General features: G+C 36.1%; 1 protein-coding gene across 7 annotated transcripts in view; it reads right to left on the bottom strand.

Annotated features, from left to right (window-relative positions):
• Window positions 1-3,597: 3,597 nt before the first annotated feature.
• DACH1 (dachshund family transcription factor 1) overlaps window positions 3,598-23,544 on the bottom strand; it is a 357,269-nt gene continuing 337,322 nt past the window's right edge. For 5 of the 7 annotated variants that reach the window (XM_017828631.1, XM_017828632.1, XM_017828636.1 and 2 more), the window contains one exon: window positions 7,612-10,405. In XM_017828631.1, coding sequence (XP_017684120.1) covers window positions 10,368-10,405 — 38 coding nt within the window. In that variant the 3' untranslated portion in view covers window positions 7,612-10,367. Of the gene's footprint in view, window positions 3,647-7,611; window positions 10,406-23,544 lie in introns of those variants that run through there. The other 2 variants (XM_017828634.1, XM_017828633.1) reach the window with 2 other exon arrangements.

Raw genomic sequence — 23,544 nt, 5'->3', positions numbered from 1 at the left:
CAGCACATAACAAACCATATCTTGGAAAAACTAAGTATGCATTTATTAAATGTATTTATTAAATCTTCTTACCACTTCAACGGCTACTAGGAGTATCTGAAAAGAAATCTCAAGTTGGAGGATCCCATTCCTTCCTAAGAGTGAAAGGTTCTTTCTCTGCTCTTGCAAAGCCCTTGCAAGTAGCACTGAAACAGTGAACTGGGAACAATATCCACCTAGTAGAAAGAGACTCAGACCGATTAGCTGCAATGAAAGATACTTGTTTCAAAGACAATTAGCTTAGGGATCAATCTTTCTTCCTTTCCTCTTCCAGATAAGGCCTTCTTCAGCGAGTAGCTGAATAATGGGGCAGCTGGTGGAGTAGAGACTGGAAATAACAAAGTACAATTCACAGCGGTAACAAGCGCAGGTGACTGGACCGAAATGTGGGCAATGCCATTTGAATGTGACTGGGGGTTGGGAGTGGTTCGTGGTATGGTACGACTGAGAAGTCATGTGCAGGTTGTGTGCTAAAGCAAGAAATATGCTGGTGAGTTATATGTAATCATCAAAGTTCAGGAACCCTGTGTCCAACCAGTATAGAGCAATCTTTCCACATCATGCACTTTCATTCTCCAAAGTGAAATTGGCTGTTCACAAACTATCTTCTGAGCCAGATCCATACCAGATGCTGCACCACCCCCAGAACTGTCTACAGCAGAGATAGATGGTGTCGGCCACCACTTGGCTAGGGACCATTCTAACACAGCAGCATGAATGATCACATTCCCATGACTTGGAAACTTCTGACTTCATTTAATTTTGTAATGGCCTAAAAAATAATTTCAACCTCTTTGCTTGGTTGAGGGCTTTGGGGGCTTTTTGTGTGTGTTTGGTTTTGTTAGTTTGTTTGGTGGTTTTTTTGACAGTGTTTCATTAAAATCTAAGGAGAACCATGTTATATAATCTGTGCCACATCCTAGGATGTCCTACTGTATAAATTCAGGGTGATTGCCTTGCATAAGTAATCACCCCTTTTCATGCCCTGGAAAATTCTAGCCTATTGAATATATAAAGGACAGGAGTTTTGCACATGCTCAGTATAGCCAGTGTATTCTGGAAGCACAAAATGTAAGCAAAGTCTTGTACATGTCGCCCTTCTGTTTCTTTGTGGGTGTTGAATTTATTGCATACATGCAGAAGAACTACAGAGGATGTATCACTAGCAGGTAAAGCACTGACTCAGAGAACGTGGCAGATAGGATCACCTGTGGCTGCTGCTAAAATGCTTCACCCAGTCCTTGCTAGCTCCTGTTCTGCCTTTGAGAAGAAGGCTGAAGGAAGTATTATGTCAGCCAAACAGATGCTTCTGTTGAGCTCTCTGTGGTCTGAAGACTAATTAGTTATTGCCTTATCTGCCCTAGTATTTGCACTACTAAAACCTAATCAAATATGAGAAACCACATAACTTTTTTTTATGTGTATTTTGGAAATTATACCAGCTAGGGGGAAAAAAAGCACTAAAAGATTGTCATTCAGTTAAAAGAGCAAAATGGAGTACTGGTGGACCTTTAGCACTTTTATTTTTACCTGCATTCCTGTTAAACTTAATTCCTTACATACAATGATAGAAGAATGGGATGAAAATCAAAGAAGAAAGCAACTCTTTTTACCTTGAGTGGAACAATATTTAAGGAAAACATAACTTTTAACACTGAAAACTCTCCATGGTGCGCAAAACTAAACTGCAGTTTTCAAAGATGTCCCCTGGTACTAATGTTCTTGTTTGCCAGAAGATCATTTGCCATGGCCAAATGCTTGCTGATTCAAATAAAAGCACCTCACCAACAATTCACACAATGATTTAAATTGAACTTGGCCAGCTTAGATAAGAAAAAAAATTACTTAAATTGGAAAAGAAATAAACCTTGCTCAAAATACAGTTAGCTCTTTCTAACCCAAATTAAATACAAAGGAATGATATAGTGGCACTCTCTTTAATGACCACTACTTAGATGAGTATGCAGCATTTGTTAAAAGGGTGAAGTATTTTTAAACTTGAAAATAATATACAACTACAGACTATTAGAAAAATGCATTGCACAGCTGCAAGTATTATAGGAGGGTCCAGGGTTAGTAGAAGTCTAAGTCTGTTATTGTTCTCACAACAAAATACACTCTTCATAAAGTCTCAAATATTATCTTTTTGAATGCTGACAGTGGCTTAGTAAATTAAAAGAAAAAGCACTAGTCATTATTATCACAATTTGACTTCACCTGAAATTAAAAAAAGAAGAAAAATACTCTTATGAATCAATAAATAGCTAATTGATTTAAACATAATTTATTTGTATAAAGAAGATTTAGTATGGTGAGGCAGAATATCCCTGATACTACTAATTTGCTACTTCATTACATGTCTCCTCAGTATTCTCATGCCTTATTCAAAAGCCTCACTCAAGCCAAAACCCCACGTACCAGCTCTAATTTATCCGCTCCACTTCAAACCTGACCCCGACAGTGTTTATTTGACCTTATGGAGGAGGTGCATTGCAAAAGCCAGCAGTTCGGCACGGAGTGCATTTCCATTGCTGATTGCTGTGATCCAAGGAGGGAAGGACCACGGTGTAACATGATGCAATCTGTTGCACTTCTAGGATTGCAAGATCTCACCATAGCATTACCAGTAATGAAGTTTCCATTAGTTGCTTGTACAGAGCAACTGCTAAGGCCACATTGCAACTGGCAAAATCCAGATGATATCCTTTCACATGACTAAGTTCCACCAGGAAAAGAAACTGTTTTAGGAGCCTGAATGCACACCACTAGCTCAGATGTAAAGCAAATTCATGCTACAGAGGCCCCTTATTGCACATAAAATTACTGATGTAGATGCACCTCTAATGTGCTTTTAAGAGGCAGGAGCTACAGGACACCACTTCTGTCCACTTCTCAAGGCAAGTGGTATGAACACTTTCCCAAGAAAGCATGAGGTGGGGGGGCAATTCAAGTTGCTTCTTATTCTCAGTTGGTTCATACTCCCTCTCCTGTCAGAAGAGACCTAATACTGAACAGTTACAGCTTGATGTGCACGGGGAAGAAGGAACAGGAACAAAAAGACTGGAGCAAAAAGACGGGAGCAAAATAGCAAGAGTGTGTTGTTCAGCCTAGTAGTAGGGCATATGGGATTGGACTCTTGGGCTGTAGAACTGTGGAAATGGTTGTGATTGGCAGCTGTATGTTTCCTTCTTTTCAATGATTCTGTTAGGTTATGTAGTGAGATTTCTGATACAGTGAGATGCACAATGCATCACTTTGTTCCAGGTGCTTCAAAAGGGAACTGATATATCATTGTCAAGGAGTGTTTGGGACAGTCACGGAAACATTCAGTAAGCATTGCATACTTCAAGAAGGTATTTTATTATGATTTTGAATTAGGCACACTGTTGGAGTTTCTTTATCACATTTTGAATCCTGAAATCATTGAGCTAATTTTGTACTATAATCATTACCTTTTTAATCCGTGTTTGTCTATAGCTTAATTTTACTTTTTGCAGGTATTTTTTTCAAGTCTGAATTCATCACTTGAGTCTTATCTTCTTATCAGATGCCATATATACACTTGCAGTGTTGTAGAGGTTTGAGTTGGAGGCAGGTTAGATCTCACCTGGAAAAAAATGGGAATTAGAGCTCTTTTATTATTATTATTTACTGCTTCTGTAAGTTCTGTGTAAGGTGGCCTGTGAACATGTCCAGCTTCAACCACTGAAATGGCTTCAAAGGATATTCCCAGCATCTGTTTCCCAGAGGTGTGCTTGTTATTGATTAGCTCACAAAGAAGGTAATACTTTATCTCTGTCCTCTTCAATTGTCAAATTGAGTTTAGATTGTTCAAGAGATCCATGTAGAAACTTATTTCTGGCTTCCAATATATCATCCCATCACTGAACAGTCGGATTCTTCAGCATCCCGGTCACAGGGAACAGAAGCCAAATGGTTATTAGTTGTTTCTGAATGGAATTGAAAACGTCTGCTTGCCCAGGACCCAGCCAAATGAGTCTGTTTGCTGCATCTATATCTTGCCACATCTTTCTAAAGAGTATCTTTAGAATCCAGTTTCTCCTTATTGTATCACTATTTACTTCCATCCTGACAGCTGAAATCACCTATTTTCTGCCATCCTCGTGTTCTATTCAAAATTTTGTTGCAGTTTCATTCCCTCGGTCTGCTTTCCTAACCACAATTTCCATTTTCTTCTACTTTGCAATTCACCTCATAATCACCACTCCCAAAACAAAGGCACTTTTTTGCCTACGAAATCCTTCAGCACCAAGACCTAGCTACATATACCTGTACCATGATACAACTTCACAGATACTGAAGCCTGAGGTCTCTCTAGTTTTAAAATACCAAGTTTAACCTTCGCATACCTCAGGCTACCAAGCTGCGTGACAACACTTACTTGACAGAGAATCCAACAAGCTGAATTGACTGCTTCAAAGTTCTCTGTATCTCTGAGTGGTAAAAATCTATAAAATTACAAAATCGTCGGTTGCCTTGCAGTACAAACCAGTTTCAAGAAAACAATTTGAAAAAAATAACGGCAGTATATTTTAAAAGGAGGATCTGTTCCAGCACCTTGTTATTTCCAATTTCCTCTAAGACTTTCAGGTCAGTGTACCCAAGAAAAATTTGAATGGGAAAGTTCACTCTAAATCAACTTACTTTATCCCCAACAGCTGTTCTTTTTATTATTGGACATATTGTTTATTCACTTTACCTTATTTTTATTTATTGCTAGAAAATCTGTCTGAGAACTGACTGACCAAGTTGCTACAGCTTCTATTCTTATTATTTAAATTAATTGTATCTCTATTAAAATAGGTGCCATTTTTATCCTATCTGTATTCGCTTTCTGTATCTTCTTTCACATCTTGCTGTTACTGCATTTCATTCTTCTGGTCTCCTGATATAGAAGATCAAAAAGCCGTGAATGCTAAAATATATCCCAGCAATTTCTATTCTAGATCTGACAGACAACTGCTATTTATAGGATAAAATTTTGCTCCTTGTTAAACTGGATGCAGAAAGTGTTATGCCTACAAGGGCATCATGCATATAAGTCTTGTAGTTCTAAAACCATAAAAAATTGAGATTGGAAGGGGCCTCTGAAGGTCAACTAGTCTACCCTTCTTTAAACTACACAAAGTTAGATCAAGTTTCTCAGGGCCTTGTTCTCCGCAGGTTTGAAAATCTCCAAAGATGAAGATCCTGGAACTTTTCTAGGGAAACTGTTCACGTGCTTCATCACTCTCATTTTGACTTCTTCCTCCTTATATCCAGCTGGAGTGTCCTTTGTTGCAACTGGGACCTGTTTTTATTCTTGCCCAACCTATCTCTGTCTTTATGAACCAAATTTAGAGCAACAATTAACCAATTCAGTGGACTACGACAACCGTTGCTACTCTAACTTGGATGAAGAAATCATGTTTACCCAGAGATTATGTGCAAATTCTCCCAAACTGCTTAGTATTGCATAGTACTTGACTTCTGGGTGAAAATTTACAAAGCTTCCAAGTAGTCTGGAAGTCTACATTTTTTTTATTTCTAATGTTATTCCTTTTAAGAGCTTGAATTTCAGAAAGCCCTTGTTCCTTCTCCCTTTGAAATTGAAGTTTTTTATACAAGTGGCTTGAAACGGTGTGATACTGCTGGTGGTGAAACTACCATCATCAATCAGTGTGAGCTCCTGCTCAGCAAAAGCACACTAATACATTCCTCAGTATCCCATGGATGAGTTAGCAGCTACTGAAGAAGTTTCACAGAACTCTTGAGGTAGGACACTTTATTTTATGAAAGGCATTGAAAATGTCTGAAGTTTGGCCAACAAAACTAGAACTACCTGTAATCAGCAGTCATGCTTGAAAATCTTGGCCTCAGTCTTTGTTTATTGCAGTCTTGTGTCAAATAACATGTAAGCAAATAACAAATAAAGCAATTTTCAAGAATTTATAGTACCTTCAACAAATGAGAGGTTTACCTTTCATATCAAAACCCAACCTTAAATCTCTTTAATTTGCAAAACCAAAATAAAATTAAAAAAAAATAAAAAATTAATAATTCTCAGTTGAGTCTTTCAGCTCCTAAAAAGATTTCCTAAAACTTTAGGAGTCTAACTGCTGACTCCGAATTTCTTCAGGATCTGACCCTAACCTACAAGTGAGTTATAGGCAAGACATGTTTAGGGCAACCTCTTCTTGATTTTGATCTGAGCTTTGACAGAGTTTAGGTTTACTGTCACAAGGAGTGACTAGCTATCAGCCCACCCAGTCTCAGCTCTATTAAATGCCACATACCTTGCACAGATGAAGCACTGATTTATTAATGAAGATAGGATGGAATTATGTGAGTGTAGTTCCTTCTTGATGAAAGAAACTATTTCCTGGGTTGCTTAAAAACACTGAGGTAGGTTGCTAGTCTGTTACTGTAGAGATAATTCAGGTTTCAGCATGAGCTGGACTGAGAGATTAATGAGTTTACTTTTTCCCCTGCTTTAGCTGTGCCAGAGTTTATGGCAGGGGAGTTGGCTATGGCATAGCTGGGATGCTTACTAATGCAGACATGAGGACATTTTAATGCAGATGGAAGGAGACTGTGATTACCCTATATACTGCTAACCAAAATCCTAATCAACCAGCCAGCAACAACAACCTGCCAGAACCCAGGAAGCCTGTCAGCCTCATGCTTGCAGTCCCCAGGCCACCTAGGGATAGTGAAATGGGTTTATCCAAGAAAGCTAATCTCTTCTGCTTTTCCAAAAAGGTCTGCTCCCTAATGAAAGCAGAAATGTTCATGTAGGTATGGTTCAGACAGTAAAGGAAGGGATGGAAAGGTAAGGCAAGCCAAGGCCAGGCAGGACAAGACAATAAGGGATAATACTCAAAACCACTCACACCTCTCTGACTTTTGAATTTTTTGTAAGCAAAAACAATTTACTTCCAGATTTGATCTTAAATAACCATCTTGACCTTAAAAAAACCCCACCCACACCATCACATAAGCTAAGCCAGAACTATTTCTCTCTCCAAATGCCTGTTTAAATGTTTAAATACTTGCTGTTTGTTAAAAAATGTGTTTCTAAACACGTTTTATCAAGTGAAGGAGATTTGAGGAAAACCAACTGCATTATCCCTGCATTTTTGTAGTTAGGGGAATAATATGTTTTGTTCCATCAATGTGTTCACTTTACATTATTCAGCAAAAAGCTTTGTGAAATAAGAATCATGGGAATATCACAATATAAAGGAAAAAGGTACAAATAACAGCTTCATAAACTGAGAAATGTACATAAATAAATCATGTAGATGGGGGCAGTTTGCTTAGCTGGCAAGAAAAAAAAATGGAAAATATGCTTGTTAAACAATAACCACAGAGTGTGCTTTTATGATGTTTTTCACCACAGTAATTCATATTAGAGATAGAAGCAGTTGCATGTTAAGTAAAATCATTCAGCATTGTTCTCCTTACATTACAAAGAGCTGACTTATGTTGTTTTTAGATGCCTCCCATTAGAAAGTAAATATTCCTCTGATGTTATACATTTCAGAAAATTTAATAAAGATGAACTGTAAATAAAGTCGCAGGGAGATTTCAGACAGTTTTATTAGCAGATTGTTGAAAAGAAAAGAAAATTAAATACAATAACAGTAAACGTGGTTCTCACATTGAAACCAGGCTCAAATAACTAGGCTACCATAGAAAAATTTCGAATTCTTGCATTATGATGTAAAAACAGATTTTTGTACAGATTTTGTACAACAAAATTCGTAATAACCTTTTTTCCTTTTTAGAAAACTTTAAATATATAGATAAAAATAGACAATTTTCATAGGTCCTACATGAAGATGAGTATGTTCTGTTCCAAGGGCTTGCATAGAGCGCAAATGTGGTTATAATATAGAACAACTAGACATTAATATCTTTAAGATTACAAAAGCATATAAACAATAACATGAGCACAACTTTTCTTCATAATCTATGCAAAAAAACCCAAAACAAAACAAAACCCAAATCAAAAACCAAAAACAAAATAACAACCCAAAACCTGTGAAACTAAAGAGGGGCAAAAAAATTCAACTTACGGTAAAATCTCATGGTCTGTAATATTTACACTGGTTTTAGCAAGATTCTTTCTAAACATCCAGCTCATAAATTGGTTCCCCTTTAATACTTAACATTTCTGTTTATGTACCAAGCCAAACACTGAGGCATTCCCAAAGGTCTTGAAAGAATATACTGTAAAACTACTAAACCTACTTACAGGTGACTCTATGCAAGGAGCAGAGCAATGGTAGATGCTACTACATATTTCAGTTGTAGGCTTTTAATTCTCTTTCAGATATGAATGATTCAAAAGCTTGCCACAAGTCCATCTAACTTTACAGCTGTTAACCCTTTAAAGACTGCATATGAAAAAACTGGAGTACAGAATCCCATGTGTGTTTAAGCAACTGTGAAAATCATGAAACAATCGTGGTTAGAAAATAATATCACTACAAAGTATTAGGCAACAATATTTAATGAAAAATATTGCTCAATATTTCTTTAAAAAAATTACTGTGATGTGAAGTTGTATATACATCTTTCTATTGTTAAAAAAGGATTATGGTGGAGTAAATATGAACTGCACAAAATAAATGTGTACCAGTATTGCAAGGAAGACCTACAAACTATAGAAGCTCAGTGCTAGAGTTTACAAAACATTAGATTTTTTTTGACAAAATAATATTAATATCCAATCAGAACTACTTTTAAAGAAATATTTGCTTTAAGTTAGGCATCTTAGACATTTAAGGTTTTGATATGTTTCCATGTAATAAATAATATTTTATATGCATAAAACATTAGATGAAGAAAGCATAATCACAAAACTTACAGTAATAGCACTGATTCACAAAATCAGTCTTTAAAGGGGTAACCCAAAAGTACGCAAAGCAAAGAACATAATTTTTAGTAATGTAATAAGCAGTGTGTTGCAGCTTACTTCCAGTTATCAGCACAAAGGTGAAAACACATATTGTAGCTTTCATAAAGACAGTGAAAGTAACACATAACCATCCATCCCTAAGACAAGGCGGGAGGGACAATAGACTTCAACTGTATCACTCAGTTCTACGTGGAATTGGACTGATACATCAAGTGTTTGTTAGGTTTTCTTTTTTTAGCAACATTGACGCAATATGACATTAACATATAAAAATATTTCTGGCATTTTGACTTGCTGCTCAGCCACAGTCCATTCTTAGAAGTGCACTAGTCAGGGCACTAACCAGAGCTCAATATACAAATAAAAGTGGCTGATACAGAATTCTGACTTGTTACCAGATGCTTAAGATCTCATTCAGTAATACTGTGACTCCAGGACAAATATTTACATGCCTGCATGCGTTAAAACTAGAAAGGTGTCTTTCTGACCAACAGGGTGACAAAACAATATTATCTAAAAGTTTCATTTCCTAAACTCTAGATTTCTACTGCATACATAATACCTTCCTTGTGTGATTTGTGTTATATACTGTACATGTGACCAACATTTTGATAAGAAGCAAAGTCTTTTATTTCATAAACCCCTGCCAGTTTACAATGAGAAATTATTATTGTTTTTTATTGGTTTTTAATTTATTTTATTTTAGGAAAAGAGACTTTGTGAACAGTAAAACAGTTTGTTTACATTCAGCATTTCTTTTCACTTACACAAAATTCCATTTCACTTAATGTAGTCTAACATATATGTGTTGGTCTCTTGGAAAGCATGTGGAAAAAAAGTCTTTAGAAGAAAATTCACGATCATTGTTTGAAAACTGAATGTATCAATTTTTTCTTCTTTTACCTTTTTTTTTTTTTTTTTTTTTTAAATTAAGAATCCTCTTATGCCCTCTACGAGTTCATTTCTGAGCTGTCTTGCTGGTTTCGGTATGATATAACAGTCTCTAAGTGTAGTTGGACACCACTGGAAGGATCATTTGATGTGCTCAAATATAGAATCATCATCAGAGGAGAGAGTCTGCATTCCTTGAAAAAGGGAATACTCCGCCTTGTTCTGACCGCCTGTAATCTTGGATACAATAGTCCGGTGCAGAGATACAGATTTTCGCTGTAAGAAGAGTGCTACTGTACATTTACAAACATTCTCTAGGTCTCCGGGTTGAGCCACGGGAGATAACCAAAGGAGGACACTCTTGCAGAATTCTTTACATTTTCGAAGAACATTGATAAATGAAGTTGAGGAAGTTGGCTTGAAAACACTTTGTTTCCACATAACTCCTTATTAGCCAATGTCTTACTGCAACGTTCTTTACTGTAGAACACGTATTTTCAGCAGGAAAAATTCAATACATGACAGTAGTTTTCAAATAAAGTCTTCCATCTAAAATATGAAAGAGAAACATTTGCTTTATATATTTATACTGCAGTGAATCAAAAAAGAGGAAAAACCCCATAAGATTTAAAATCTCAGCAGAAGTAGTCATGCCATAAATCTGCAAAATGTCACCTACGGTATTTTTTGTCTAAAATAAAAGAAAATCATAAAACCTGAACATCATCAACATAATTTCATCTGACAGTGGTCAAATTAACTCCATTGAAAATTACACGCACTTTGCAAGTTGTGAATATTGTAACAATTTCTGAAGCTTTAATATATGCTGCACTCATATCAGTCCTAGGGCACTAGGAATGTAGGTGGAGCCTCTGTGGATGTGTTTTTACTGATATGCAAACTTAAGTGCATAGTGCTGAACAGCAATTATTTCCTTCATGGTTGCAGAGCAAAAAAATCTTCTTGCATGCAATCATTAGTACTCCCATCACTAAAGGCATAGCTCATACTTTCTGATTTAGTGATGTTGTTAAATATACCATGTAATGTAACCATTGTGCGCATTTGTAGCTATTTATATAGAACCCAGTATAGGATATTTAATCGGTATCAGCGAAGTATAGCCTCCTTCCCCCCATAAATGAGATTAACTGAACAATTACTATGTTAAAGATGTAAGCATGTTTCTCACAACATTTTTTCCACCCAAGTGAGGAAAATATATTTAAGTGAGATATGTGCGATGGAGAGGAACATGAGCAACAATAAGCTCACCTAGCCAGTAACTGTTGATCTAGAAAAACTTGAAAAGAACATATTGCCATAACATATTTTCACCTAATTTATACGTACAAAGCAATCTTTTCTTCAGTGGTGACATTATCATCTTATATGCATCTATTTTCACAGAAATACAAAGATTATTTTTTAAAGAACAGAAAACAGACAGAAAACTCCTTAGTTTTCTGACTTCTATGACAGAAAGTGTTGTTCCTATGTGAGCAAAACACATTATGAAGCATATTTAACCTCTTCATACATTTGCAAGTACAAGCTTTATCTCAGCTTTTAAAGTCTACATGAAACTCTTCTTTAGATCCAAGTGAATTCAGCAATTACTTCAGAAGTTTTTGTTTCTGTTTTGGTTTTCTTAGTCTAACCTTTTTTTTTCAAAATCAGTCTATAAAACTCTTATTAGATATACAGGAAAACAATCGTGTGAGATAAACCTTTATAAATGAATGCTGAAATTTTTGAAATTACTGGCTACCACTGAAACTTCACTTTAATTGTTGAGGAAAGAAAAGTTTAACTTGCAAGTAGACAGATACACACCACATACAACTGTAAAAAAATCATGCCTTCTGCACACCCCTTTCCAGTTAAATCAGAACTGCTGAAGAAAAAAGAGATTGTAGAATCACTCTGCTGCAGTGATTCTTGTCTAATGTCCCTCTATTTTCCCTTTTCCACCACTAGTTTTCTTTTGCCAGCTTCTGGGGTGTATGCCCTTTTGCTACTTTCTCCTTGTTTTTACATTTTTCTGCCCTTTTCCCCTACTTGTTTTTTTTCTTTTTTCTTTTTTTTTTTTTTTTTGGCAGAGCAGATGATCACTTTCCTACACTTAAAAGTGAAAGGGCTTCCACTCAGAACCATTTTTTACAATGAAGAGAGATAAAAATAAATTGAGTAAGGCCTTAACTTTAAAACTTTTTTATTTTTATTTGAAGCATGGAGAGCAACGAAAATGCTTATGGGAATTCAGGAGAGAAAGAAGGAACCTCTGAAATGGAGCTTGGTAAAACTAAAGGCCTGGAACACCATCTCCAAAGAAAACCTGCATCAAGTACAGGATAGCCAGAGCTACTACTGGCTACATTTCCATGTAATTCTCCTAAACATATTGAATAAACACAATAAACATTTACAGCACTAAAGCTTTCTGGATATCTCTGTAGGAGTATTACTCTGCATATATACCACCACTTTGGCTATCCTGAATGTACACTTGCTAGTGAGTGCTATCCATAATTCCCACACCTGAACATTCCAACAGCCTAAAGTCAGTAACATATTTTATTTTACTACCTCCATCTACCTTTTAAAATGAAATATTTACTAAAACATATTCTCAATTAAAAATACAACTGCAGAAAGCAGAATCCTTGTAGCAGTCAACAAAAGATGAACAGCTGTACAGTTTCAAAAGTCAGCTCCACAGTACACTGCTAAAGGATCCAACCTGGCAGTGAAGTCAAAAGGAGGTTTTTGACTTTTAAAGGAATCAGATCCTATAGTCTGTATAGTCTGTATATGCAGACAATTAGTAAGAATAGAAATGGGCAGCTTTATGAGGTATCTTCATTATAAAGTGAAAGGATACTTGTTTTTTATGTAAGTTCTCTTCAAAATCTTCATTAACAACTTGGCTGTAAGACTCAAAGGAATACTAGGGTTGCCGACCACACTAAACTGGGAGGAGCTGTCATCCCCTTCATGGGCAGAGAGGTCCTGCAGGGAACTTGACAAATTAAAGAGATGGGCAACCAGTAACTGTATGAAGTTTAACGAGGGCAAGTGCCATATTCTGCACCTGGGACGGAGCTACTTTCTTTTTGTGTATAGACTGGAGAACGAGAGGTTGAAGAGCAGTGCCATGGAAAGGGACCTGGGGGTCCTGGTCGATGGCAAATTGAATATGAGTCAGCAGTGCCCTGACAGCCAGGAGGGCCAACCGTGTCCTGGGGGGTCATCAGGGAAAGCATCACCAGCCGGTTGAGGAAGGGGATTGTCCTGCTCTGCTCTGCACTGGAGTGGCCTCAGCTTGAATAGTGTGCAGTTTTGGGCACCACAATATAGGAAGGATATTAAGCTATTAGAGAGTGTCCAAAGGAGGGCAATGAGGATAGTGAAGGGCCTTGAGGGGAAGCTGTATGAGGAGTGGCTGAGATCACTTGGTGTGTTCAGCCTGGAGAAGACTGAGGGGAGACCTCATTGCAGTCTACAACTTCCTCACAAAGGAAAGAGGAGGGGCAGGTAAAGATCTCTTCACTTTCATGACCAGTGACACAACTTGAGGAAATGGCATGAAGCTGAGTTAGGGGAGGTTTAGGCTGGATATCAGGAAAAGGTTTTTCACCCAGAGGGTGGTTGGGCACTGGAACAGGCTCCCCAGGGAAGCAATCACAACACCAAGCCTGTCTGAGTTTAAGAAGCATTTGGACAAAACTTTCAGGCACATGGTGTGACACTTGTGATGTCCTGCGCACGGCCAGGAGTTGGACTTGATGATCTTTATGAGTTCCTTCCAACTCAGTATTATTCTATGATTCTATTTATGATGAATATATACAATAAGCATAAATCTTCCTGTTCCTCAAACAACTATATGATGGACAATTAAAAGTGCAATTAAATCATCCGTATTGATAATGGACTTAAAATGTCATATAGGAACTCAGCAGATGATCCAATATCATTGCTAGGCTTATTATAAAGCAAATATATTCTCTATTAGCGTGTGTAACTAATTCCCCTATCATATGGGAAAATGCAGCACTTGACTTTAAAATAAATCCTTCCATGTTATGACACAGATAAAACAATTCCATGATAAAGTAATACTTACTATGAATTCAAAAATTGCTAAGATTTGTAAAATGTTTTCTTTATTTTCTCAAGATCAGTTGTGCCCACACAGAAAAAAAAAAAATCAAAGTATCTGTGGAACTGCCTGGCACCCTCTCAAATAATGTATTTGGGAGAATATAGAGAAATCATTTCTTTAGGCTGTATACTTTTCTTCCAGCATGCTCCTGTGTGTGGCTGAGAAGTTCACATAGCCACTCATGAAGAATGTGCAACAGGTGAATAGCACTGCACTTCAGAAATGCAAAGACTTCAAACTGTGCTAAGAAAAATGGGTAACTTACAACTCTGCAGAGGAATGACAACCTCACATCACAATGTGGTGACCAAATACAAAACCTATATTTGATTGCTGTCTCTTTCCATTGGACACTACTATTACCTTCTTCCTATCCATTCCTCTCCCTATTCTCAGTGTTCTGAGGTTCTTCCAAAATGACAGGAACTTCTCAATGTTGATGTCAAAGCCACCAGAGTCACTTCGCCTCTAGGTGTAGCCAGAGTTCCTATCTGAATACAAGTGGATTATTGCCACCAATAGGCCTTTAATGATTTCAAGGTTAAAATCACAAGCAAAACCTACAAATCACGAGAGTGATCAGCAAATCAAGCAAGTTCATCCTTTGGTATATTAAGAATGCAAATGCCCAATGGTAGCAAACAAGCTATAATGTCCTGTATGTAGTAGTAGCTTTATAATAGAAATAAAATATCATGATTTGACATTTATTTTTCTCAACAGTCAATGTGAAAATGCTACTACTCCTAAATCCCAAATCATGAACATGCCTCTGCCTCCTGCCTCCCTATCAGCTTTTTTTTAACAGCTACATATGCCTGTTGCATTTCTTTCTATTGCTAACAAATGCAGAATTTGCCTATCAGCATAAAAACAATTTTATGTAAAACAAATATGGAATATATTAGTCACAGAAACATATGCATACAAACATATACTACACAAACACACACAGCATTCTCTAAGGATGTTTACAACACGGGGGTATATTTTTAGCCTGCTGAAAACTGTTGATCTGTGGTGGTTTCCCAAATTTACATACTGTTATATACAATATAAATACATAAAACTTACTTTCACTCTTAGGAAGTCAAGCAAAAACACAAATTGGGAAAATCAGAACTGTGCCTGATTAGCAGATTGTCATCTGTTTTAATTGCTCTTTTGCAAATGGCAGCGTTCAGCAAGATCACACAAGCTCATGCTAGTAACTCAAACTGAAAATGCCACTACTCCTAAACATCATTTGTTTTTGTCTGTGGATTGATATGACAGAAATTCTAGCCAGAGTGAGGGAGTATTTTTTTTTAGATCAATTCTTTTTAATTAAGACTCATTTTGAGGTTTTTGAATGAACATGCGCAAATAGTTAAAAGGTCATAAATGTTATAAAAACAAACAAATGGAACTGACATAAAAGTTTGCAATGCTGAAACAAATCATATGCCTCAAAATGCATTCCCACAGAGATGTCATCTGGGCAATGATTCACATTACTGTTCTGTGGGCAGGTTGTAGCAAGTATCTCTATGGGCTCAACATTTTCTGAGGTAAAAACAGAAGCCCACTCAAATTATTCCTTTTAATATGCGACCTTGTAAACTGATAAAAATGTACAATGAAATGTTAAGTCTTCAGCTGCAAACTAAATAAGTTATCCATTAGATGGTAATGTGTGTATTTCTGCCACTCAGTGCAAGTCACACTGGGGCTGTTTGCCATCCAAAACATTATATTTTAGTTTGTATTCTCAGAGCTGCTTTAAAAATAAATGTAATAACAGTGATCATCATGACTATCATACTGCAGTCTTCAGTTTACGAAAAATCTGCAAATCAATACCCAAGGTGTAGTGTCACATTTAAATTTAGTCGCTATCATACAAAAGCCTACTGAGGAAAACTCTCTTTAGAAATAGGACAAAATGTTTTGTTCTCCCATACTTAGGAGCTGAAAAAGAACAACCAAGTGAAGAAACAAACAAAAAGATACAGAAGCCTGACAGAGAGAGCTGATAAGAAAGAAACCCACAGAGTTCAGATTAAGAAGAAAAAAAAAAGGACAAATGCTTTATGAGAAGGAAAATCACAGAATCACAGAATGGTTTAGGTTGGAAGGGACTCTAAAGATCATCAAGGATCATTCCCCTTCTATGGGCAAAGATTCCTTTCACTAGACCAGGTTGCTCCAAACATGAATGACAAGAGAAGAAATCTCAGTGGGAGCTCTAGAAAGTTAGGATGTCAAGGTTTGAATACTTTTTAATTAATTTTTTTTTAATGATTGTAATTTGTGAGCTGTAGAATAGTAAATGCCAGCCTATGATTCAGGAATCTTTATATCACCGTAGCCACAATTTTAGTCACTAGAATTCCTAACTACAGTTAATATAATTTTGTCAAATATGCACAAGCTGATGATAGAAGCTGATTTTCACTCAAAATGGGTGTTAAGTGTATTTGAATAGTGTATCTATTTATCTCTTTGTGCTTTCAATGAACACCTGCTTTAGGTTGATATGTCTCTTGTTAGTAAGAACTGAACAAGTGAAGACAGTAACTTTACTCCCAAATATGAAATTTTCTGTGATTTCATTTTTCTTTTTCTTTTATTCCTGTTTTTCTGCTTTCTCTCTCAAACTTTCTCTGTTTCTTTCCCTTCTCTTTTTAGGTAACAGAGATTTCATGTCGTGATGGTTTCTCAGTCTCTTTTCTTGTCCTTAGGTAGATAACACCAGATCTCGGTGTTAGCTGAGATCTCTACGGATTATGTTAGCCCAAATAACAACAACAGCCCCAACAACAGCAACCAAAAAGCCAGATGTGCATACTTGTTTATTGGAAATTAAAGGTTCTTCACTCATAAAAATTCATTTGAACCCCATCTCTATGGTTGGTGATGGAGCTGACCTGAACTTAAGAGCCCTCTTCTAAAATCACGTTACAACACAAAATCCCCAGGACTAGCCCATGTGCTCCTAAAGACAGCAGAGACTTGGTACTGAAATTAAGTATATACACACCGTTGCCAGAATCTACAATCGTTAAAAACTGCTAAATTCAGTTAAAAGAAATAAAATATTTTTGACATTAAATGGGACTACTTATATCCAAATAAAAGAAAAGCTGCTCCCTTATAACTAAATAACATAATGAATTGTGTTTCCTGTTAGGAAGTAGCTTTATTGAAAATGGCAGCTATTTTCTCAGAAGTTATTTCACGGCACCTGTAATCTTAATGAGGTTTGTCCCTTTCAAAGAACAGTTGTACGTGCATGCCCGAATGCACACAACCTCTTCAGCCCAGAGCTGATAAAAGCATGTGCAAGCCATAGCTCAAGCACATTTAAATTATATAACTGGTTGGTTTATTTGTTTTAATAAGATGGGGCAAATGTGAATCCTCTCATTCAAGTTGATGTTTTAATCATTTGGAGGAAGAGAAACAAAACAAACGAAAGGGATGGCAAACTGGTAATGATTCTTATGATATTTGATAAGACAGCAATGGGAAGTCAAAATAAAAGCAAGCATATTGTGACAGATGGAAGGAATCTTAGTCAAGTTGTAACCCTTCTTTGAAAAACTTAAAGGAGGCAACTAATTAAGGATGAAATATATTTTTGTATACCCTTCTTATATTTCATTCAAAATTGAGACATAAGAGGATTTATTTTCCACTGCAGATGGAAGATAAAAATGGGAGTCTAACTTTTTAATCATGGGAAAATCATTTATGATGAGCTTCAGTCTTTTTCAGAGTTTGTAGTGTGACTGAAAAGAAAAAGTCCAACTTTTGTAAAATCCAGTCATGAAATCAACTGAACATAACTTTCTGTAATTTTCCTGCTAAAATGTAAAACATTATGTTGTGAGGGGAAAAAGACTCATCCCAGTGTCTAAGATTAATCAGAACACTGAAGCTGTACAACTCAGCACTGAAAAGGAGGGACAGAGGGATCTATACTGTCCTGACATGGTTACTGACAGCAAAAGTAGATCATGTGTTGGGAAACATGGATGGATCCACTGCCCTCTTCCCTAGTAGAATGAGAACAGAGTACAGGAGATGCAGGAAATCAGGCTCAACACTGAAGCTTTGAAATTTGAGCAATTTGTTCTTTAAAAAAACTGCTTATCCAGTTTTTATGCAAAGATGGGTGATTTCACACTGCATGTTCAATAAAGTCATGCAAATACGAAGTATGTAAACATATTTGGCCAAACACTATCCCAGTTTGCCCTTTGTGTAACACCAATAAATTAGTTTCAAATTTGCATATTGTTATTAATCATACACCTTTCATTTCTCTACTTAACATTCATGTACAAATATATTTGTGTTAATACTCAGTGCAAATATTCAGGAAACTGAGATGTCCAGGTGTTTTCCTTAAAACAGTAATTTATACGTAGGAGATTTTAATTCCAATTAAAGACATAAAACTAAACCATGGATATATAAAAAAGAGCATCTAAGCACCTTTTTTTTTTTTGCAGTCGTTTTAAACATTTATCTGTCTTCTTTCAGTAATTTTATCATGTGTTTTAATCATTAATATATGTTTTCATTATATCCCTGAATACCTTGGGAGTAAGCTAAAGGTCAGCAATTTGCTCTTCAGTAAGCTAAGAAAACAGTGGAGCACCAGAATATGTCACCTTCTATTATTTAAAGATCATCTAGAACACACAGAACTTGCCATTTTGAGGACTGAAAAGATTGAACTGGCAAGGTGAGAAATTGTTTGAAAGAAATAGATTTTTTCTAAAAACACATGCTGTCTTTTCTTGTTGCCTTACAAACTTAGCAATCCTTTTTCTATTTGTATAAACACAACAAGCACATACCCCAAAAAAGACAACAGAACTGATTACTTAGAGCCACTGAACCTGAGTCACTAAGGCATTGTATTGTATCACTTCATGTTGGTTAAAAAAAAAAAAAAGTAATAATAAAAAAGAGACACAAAACAAAACCCTTTCAACTGAAGAATCATGTGGAAAAGTTATTAAAGGGTGAAGTCACAGCTAAATACAATCAGCTTGTGAGCTTCCACAGCTCATTGTGTTCAGTGCTGTTTGTAACACAGTGTGGATAATTTTGGTGCTGAACAATCTGTCCTGTATTAAACAGTTTTAAGTTCTGCAAAAAGGTGTGTTTCATTTGCTACTGTATTTCCAGAAACATAAACAACTTTTTTTAGTATCAGCAAGGAACCTTGGATCTGATATCATAAAATTGAAACAGAGTTGAATACTGGAATGTGATTTCTGCCTGATACCTTCTTTTCCTTTGTTTTCGTTGTTTGTTTAGGGTGCATTTTTTTGTTTTGTTTTGTTTTTTGTTACTATTCATCTTTTTAGTCTGATTAGTCTTTCACTTGTTCGACTTCTCTCCATTTTGCCTCCTTTTTTAATGCCTTGCTCAAATGATCACTTTTTTACACTAAATATCATCAAAGTAATCTTACATACAAGATATCAGTTATAAAGTTAAGCTTCAAATAGGCTTAAAAAAAAAATTACTTTCCTTTCTGGAGAGAAAAGTGGTCATGAAACGAAATTGGAATAAAATAGAATAGATCAGGGTTTGTTGGAGCTTTCAGCAGTTTTTGCTTCTGAGTTGAGACCAAATTACAGAAAATATCTATGCAAAAGCATATATAAGGCAGTAGTTCTTTAGAACTATCCTCCATATACAAACAGAAGAGAAACAGGTAAACAAATTTTTTCCATCACTTAATTAGAAGCTAATACTATTAGCAGGATACATGTGTATAAAACTACAGACCACATAATAAAGTGTGAATTAACAAAGATCTTTTATGCAAGTTTCAAAAAGTAATATGGGTCATGATTTTTCTACTATGAATAGTTGTGGTCATGGTTAGTACTATCCATCATCAGATAGTGTGATGTTAATTTGTTTCAGTGCATACAAATAATTTATGAAGACAAGCTTTTCTAAAGTTTTAAAACACAAGAAAATACTTAGATCTAATACCTATTCCTAGGCAGAGCATCTCTTCTGATTCACAGAAGAAGCTACCTCACCCTTCTGTACAAGATGTTTCTTTTCTAAACAAGTAATTTGAATTTGAAGTTACCTAAGTAACTGAAAGGCAGACTAGTGTTTTGTTGTTTTCAGATTAGATTTAAACCCCACAATTAACACAAGAGTATGTAACTGAGATGTCATTTGAAATACTGCAAAGTTTACTGGAAAACAGAGGCCATTTAAAGAAAGCTATGCTAACCTGCATACATCAATTCCGGAATATGTGGAATCTTTTTCTAATATCAATATCATATTAGTACCACATTTCAATACACAACCACCCTTGTTCTCATCTGTGTGCTAAAACAGAATAACAGAATAATGCAAAACATGAAGAAATAGTCACATGCAGAACAGGAAGGAATGAGGCTGTGAAATAGATATATTTCACACTGCCAAGCTTATGGAAAATCTATTAAGGATGCCTGGGATGTCAAAACATATGTAATATAACCTTTCTGCTTTTAGGTAGTTCATATGAAAGCAAGTTTAAGGAAGACAATGGCCCCAAGCAGTCAGCTCCAAAGCAAGACTCAAGGCTAAAGAAATGAAACCAGAAGTCATGCCCTAGGAAATGAGCTATGAACTGAAGTCACACATAATCCTTGTTGCCGCATAGTAGTAGAAATAAACCTTAATGAAGTTTCCAAGGCTTAGCACGAGAGGCACAACAACAAAAGTGAAAAAAAAATTGGCTCATGTTAAACCTGAGGAAGACTTCAAGCTGAAAGATGCATATGGGGTCTAACCTAGTAGTTAGCTATGAAGTAGTACATAAGGAATTCCTATAATGAATGAAAAATACTAGCATTTTAGATCATAAGGAAACTCTGCTTCTGTGACAAGTGCAAATGCTGGCCCAGGTAGGTTGTTTTGCAATTCAAAATTCATACCAGTCCCCCTAATTGACTGTAAACTTCCATCTTGAACACATCTTCATAGAAGCATTTCAGTACTGCAGTGACAAGCCAACCTTCCCCATTCCCTCTCAGTGGTAACATAATTTCAGGTAGGTACTTCAAAATGATCATTCTACCCTCTCAGGAAAAACTCAATTACCCTTAGAGCCAGGTGGTTTAAATTTGGCACCACTCTAGTGTCTTTGCCAACAGAGATTCCTCAGAAAAAACAGCATGTCATGACAGACTGTGTCCTGGATGCACCCCACTACAGAAACCCCAGACCATATGGAAGCAGCATGCTTTCCCAGAGAGAACTTAACACCACAGTCCATCATCAAATAGTAAGAAGGAGAAAAGAGAATGGCAAACTAAATTAAACCACAGAGCAGTCTTACCCAGTGACTTTGGGATCAAGTGACTACCTTGGAGTCAGAAGCAATGACCTGTGCAAAATATCTGAAGTGCAAAATTTTCTTGCCTCAAAGTGTGATTTTCTCAAGACAGAGGAAATGAAAAATGTTATTTCCTGATTGCTTTTACTCTTTCTCCCATATCCCCCATCCCATCTGTCCTCTGCCCCAGCTTTCCACTTACACTGTTTCTTTTGAATAGCAACACATTAATGACATAGTACAAGTCGCTTGCAGGACATCCCCCAGACACTGTTTAAGATGCTGGTTACCCATGCTCAAGGTGAGTTTAGTCTGGAATAATTTCAGAATAGGCTACGAGTATAATACAAAGAATCGAGTCCACAACATGGAAATAAAATTAATTGATTTGCTTATCATAGAAAAGCAACTGATTATATAATAATATAACGGTAAGAGACACAAGCCAGTTTTATTGTAGGAACTCAGCTCTGGTGTAGTCTTCTAAGATGATGGATGTATTTAAATGGTCTTTAAGATTATATTTGTGATATGAAAGCCTGCAAATGCAGATTTTAAAGACGATCTAGTACTATCTACTACTATTCTACTAGTAGAATTTAGTAGATTTTAGTAGAAAGAAAGGCAAGAACTGAGTATATCCTGAATATACTTACTGACTATCTGGCCTGGTAAAACAGACTTGACTATAAAGTTAATTATAGCTGGAAAATCTAAGAGAGTCAAAGGTTTTGCAAGAATACGAAAAAACCAACAGGGAAACCTTATAAAATGAGGATTCTTCTGTGCACTGAATGTTTAAGATCAAACTCTGGAACTATTGCCCATTTGGAACTGGAATAGAACTGATATTTGTATGTTTTAATAGTGTTTTAGCCTTTCAATATTTTAGCATTGGGAACCAGATTGCATTGGATGGCATAGTAACTGCAGCGATAGTGACTGTGATTGTCATAACAAATTTGATGGCAAGGTTGAAAATGGAACTGATCCTCCAGTCAGTGATACCATTTTTATGATGCTTCCAGTATTTCCAGTGAAGCCAAGGAGTCTGATCCAACTGCAGTATTTTATGTTCAATTCATCAATGGCTTAGAGTGTATACCTTTGAGTCAGAATATAAAAATGAGAGCAAATTATTGCTGCTTTTTATTTTATGTTTGTATTCAATATAGCTTGATTACTTGAAAGGAGTTGTAGCCAGCATATTGCAGCACGAAACAATATCATGAAAAATATATGTCTTTTAATGCAAGGGTTGCATCGACAGTTTGTCACAGGCAAAATCTGCAGAATCAACACAGAGACAAAATATACAAGTCAAAACTTGAATTATCTAATACAGCATTGTATATTTTCAGCAATCTGTATTCTAATTTCATGCACATAAACCAGCACTGTAAATTTTTTGGTCCTGACTTCATAACACTTTGTTTCCAAGGCCAGCTGTAGCACGTTGTGGTCCATCCTTTCTAACATCCATAAAAAACCCCACACTATTATGCTATTGCTGCTTTTCCTAAGCTATTAGAGGCTGGATCACTTTTCAAAAATAAGGCTGACAAGAATATAATAGAAAAAATATTTTTACCTTTACTGATACACACTTTGTGTTTCTCAACTAGGAAAAACAACGTGACATCATATTATCATTATATACGCTGCTGTCTCCCAGGATGTCCTTCAGGTGTTACGGGACCCTACAATGAGCAAAAGCTAAAGATTTCTTTTTAGAGCTAGCAGTCTATTCTATAGAATAGATTTTCCTCTTTACAAGCCAGCTGGCAGTTCACTGGAAGAATACTTAATATAGATCTGTGCTGACAGCAAATTTTAGCTTAGATAGAACGTGATGCGCTCTAAGTATTCCTTCCAAATGTGTTAATTTTAGTTTCACTTCCTTTATACTTACTTTTCTTAGCTAACTTTTTTTTCTTTCATAGGAACTTGAGATACTAATAGAGATGGGTCAAGTTCCACATCAAATCCACGGGAAAGCCAAATGCTTGAATTACACGAAGGCTAAATTGTTTTATGTTATTCTTAATCATATCAATATAAAAATAACCACTGCTAGAAAACACTAATTTTAGAATTAGAGATGTGGCATAGTAATTGCTTGCTTTTCTGGTTTACAATGATTAACTTACATGAATATTAGAG

The sequence above is a fragment of the Lepidothrix coronata genome, unplaced genomic scaffold (assembly GCF_001604755.1).
Source record: "Lepidothrix coronata isolate B3197 unplaced genomic scaffold, Lepidothrix_coronata-1.0 Scaffold150, whole genome shotgun sequence".
Lineage (NCBI taxonomy): Eukaryota > Metazoa > Chordata > Aves > Passeriformes > Pipridae > Lepidothrix > Lepidothrix coronata.
Note: the sequence above shows the minus strand (reverse complement) of the source record. Positions and strands in the feature narration are given on the sequence as shown.